This window comes from Aplysia californica, unplaced genomic scaffold (assembly GCF_000002075.1).
Source record: "Aplysia californica isolate F4 #8 unplaced genomic scaffold, AplCal3.0 scaffold00138, whole genome shotgun sequence".
Lineage (NCBI taxonomy): Eukaryota > Metazoa > Mollusca > Gastropoda > Aplysiida > Aplysiidae > Aplysia > Aplysia californica.
Genome location: NW_004797408.1, coordinates 278864 through 282149, shown reverse-complemented (window position 1 = coordinate 282149; position 3286 = coordinate 278864). Strand labels below are relative to the sequence as shown.

The 3286-nt window shown below is 38.2% G+C and overlaps 1 protein-coding gene across 1 annotated transcript in view; it reads left to right on the top strand.

The window, feature by feature from the left end:
• Positions 1 to 2359, top strand: part of LOC101862869 (acetylcholinesterase) — a gene marked incomplete in the record, with an annotated part of 21497 nt that extends 19138 nt beyond the window's left edge. The window contains 1 exon segment of the mRNA XM_005096830.3: positions 1977 to 2359. Within this exon segment, the coding sequence (XP_005096887.2) occupies positions 1977 to 1987 (11 nt within the window).
• Positions 2360 to 3286: the final 927 nt, after the last annotated feature.

The window sequence follows — 3286 nt, the reverse complement described above, 5'->3', positions numbered from 1 at the left end:
AGAAGAAGGAGAAGGAGAAGAAGAAGAAGAAGAAGAAGAAGAAGAAGAAGAAGAAGAAGAAGAAGAAGAAGAAGAAGAAGAAGAAGAAGAAGAAGAAAAAGGAGGAGGAGGAGGAGGAGGAAGAGGAGAAAGAGGAGGAAGAGGAGGAAGTGGAGGAAAAGGAGGAAGAGGAGGAAGAGGAAGAATAGGAAAAAGAGGAGAAGGAGGAGGAAGAGGAAAAAGAGGAGGAAGAAGAGAAAGAAGAATTGTTTATAACGCTCATTCTCCACACAATATAGCTTTAGCGGCTTTACATTACCTCTATCTTAACACCAAACACAAGTGAATGTGCATGCACACGTACGTTCTTTAGATAAACGATAACACAGCAGCAGACATTAATACTATCATAGAACAGCCGATGGCGGTATACACATCACATTATCAATAAGAGTGCTATGAATAAGAAGGACTAAGTATAAAGATAGCATGTAACATATGTTTTTAAATGAGGGTAGGACATGAAATGATGTCTTTTTGAGCTATATGCACTTTCGAACATTACCGATTTCTTTCGAAAGCGGGGCGCTTGAGTAAATTGTGTGTGCATGAGCCAGAGTGAAGAAAAAAGAAGGAAAGAAAAAAGAAGAAGAAGTCGAGACACTCAAGTCAATATCAAACTTATGCGCAAGAAAGAAGGTAGACGTTCTTAATGCTATGTAATTGTGTCTCTTACGTACGTAATCCTCTTAAGCGATTTAGTGCAATCTCTGTTGTTAGTGTTAAATGCAGACGAAGAAAAGCGAGCTGAAGGCAAGATTCAGTTCACAGTTTAAGCATAATGTAAGACCACGGGATATGAAGACAGGACAATTTCTGAGAATCAATGCGCAAATCGTTCCTGTCCGTACTTCTAAGACGCTACCTTCAACGTCTAGATCGTAATCGGTTCATTTTTTTCAAATACCAAAGTTGACAGTTAAACTATCACTTGTTGGAGATTGCTTCTGGCCTATCCCTGAACGGAAAGGTTAAACAGAATTTGTATCATAGAGATGTATTATAGTGTCCTAGACTACGCACTTTGACGTAACTCCATTTCAATATGGTGCGCAGCAATTGAATCAATTTAGAGCCAACTGAAAGGCAAGGGAGGAACAGGGTGCCGAGCTCATTCAACTATAGACACAAAATTGGTGTTTTGCGTACCCTTTATTTGGTCGCCCATGGTATGCACCCTTGAAACGAAGTTTTTATAGAGAGTAAAGAGCAGTGGCCATGACCGTGCAAGGTCTACGATACTTTGATATAAGTTCATGATTTGCTCTTTCTTTGCACAGAGAATTTGTCCAAGTCATGACGTAAAACTCAATATTTCCTCTCGTAATTAGGTGCAAATAACGTCATTAATGATACTTGTGGATTCTGAACTCTACGTCAGTGTCAAACGAGGAAAAAGAATCAACAACAGCGTGTTTGTCGAGAATGATGGATTAGGGAGGGGTTAGTGCTAGATTGCAAATGCTGTACGGCAACATAAGATAATAATATGACTGCACTCGCACTCTCATACATAGACTACAGAAACGTTGAACATCCACCTTCTCCCCTAAACACGCACACACACACACACGCACACACAAACAAACACACACACACATACGCACAGAGACACAAACACATACATACACACACTTACACACACACACACGCAGACATACACTGACACACGAAGATAATGATGATGGTAATGCTGGCATGTGTTAGGCCATAATGTTGATATTAGTTTTTAAACATTCCTGACGACGCCCTAAGATAGTGAACCGTTGAATGTATAAACAAATTGGGAAAATTTTACGAGTCACCGATGGTTTTTTTTGTGTCTTTTGTCTTTTTGTAGTCTGCGATGGTGATGCTACTGAAATTTTCGTGAATATTTCACTTATCATATCTGCTATAATTTGTATATTATATTGTTTTTCAAAATATATTTTCAGGTCAAGAGTGATATTACACTGTGATATAATGACGGAATAGAGCCATTGTGCCTGCAACCAAAGCCTTATGGACAAGACAGCTGCCGTCCGCTTACAGCTTCAGTTCATTCCCAATTTTAACTAATAACACAACTTCTTTGCGAGTATTCAGTTTGGTCATAAGGTTATCTGTACTGAAACTTTGTCTTTAATTGTGACTTTTTCCCGCGAAGAATTCAGGCCCAAGTGCCTTTTTTTATATGAAGCACTTTGATTGCGGGCTGAACAGTAGGCCTGACTTCATCTTTCCAAGATATAGCTACATCGCAGCGTCTGTGATGACAGGACACGGCAATATTAGATCTATTATTATTATTATTATCATTATTATCATTATTATTATTATTATTATTATTATTATTATTATTATTATTATTATGATGATGATGATGATGATGAAAATATGATGAGGATGAAGATATGATGATGATGATGATGATGATGATGATGATGATGATGATGATGATGATGATGACGATGATGATGATGATGATGATGATGATGATGATGATGATGATGGTTAAAACCACAAAGTGCTTTTGGTTATCGCAGCATTCAGCACATTCACCTAATATTTCCAAAGCGACGCCTTTTTTCTAGTCTGTACTCTAGTGTCACTTCTATGTTTTGTGTTTAAGCTTTGCCCATGCTGGTAGACCTGACTTTTGGGTACTGCGACGTAGGCGTAAATGTTTTTTGGACAAGCGGGGTCAAACTAATGATGTTTTGTACCTTGCAGAATATGTTGTTAACAATTGACCTTCACGGCTCATTATTGGAAGGACTGCAGAGGAGCTATCACTTTGATCGTTGTTCGTTAATTTTTGACTACCACGGTGAACTAAAAAAAAAAAAAAAGTTTAATAAAATTTATAAACAAAAAAAAGTACTGCTAGATTCAACACATTATATGATTCTTTAACTGAGCTTACTCCAAATTATCTAGGCATAACACCTCGGGAACGAAAAGCTATTAAAAAAATTCTGATAACACTGAAACCCTTACCATAAACCTTGCCCTATCCCTCAACTTGAACCTATCGGTACTTTTAACACAAATCCCAAACAAAATCTGCTACTTAAATATAGAGCACTGGCAACAGAGACGTCTACCAGACTCAGATTGTGTTGGCTTGGGTTAGGCCAGTAGAAAATAAAGGTATCCGTACGTCTTAAGTTTAATAATTAACTATTGGGTTCTCGGTGTAGGAGGCAAGGTTGCATAGCGATAGCTCAACCGCGGTGCGCCCCGATAATTCACTCGAGAGTTC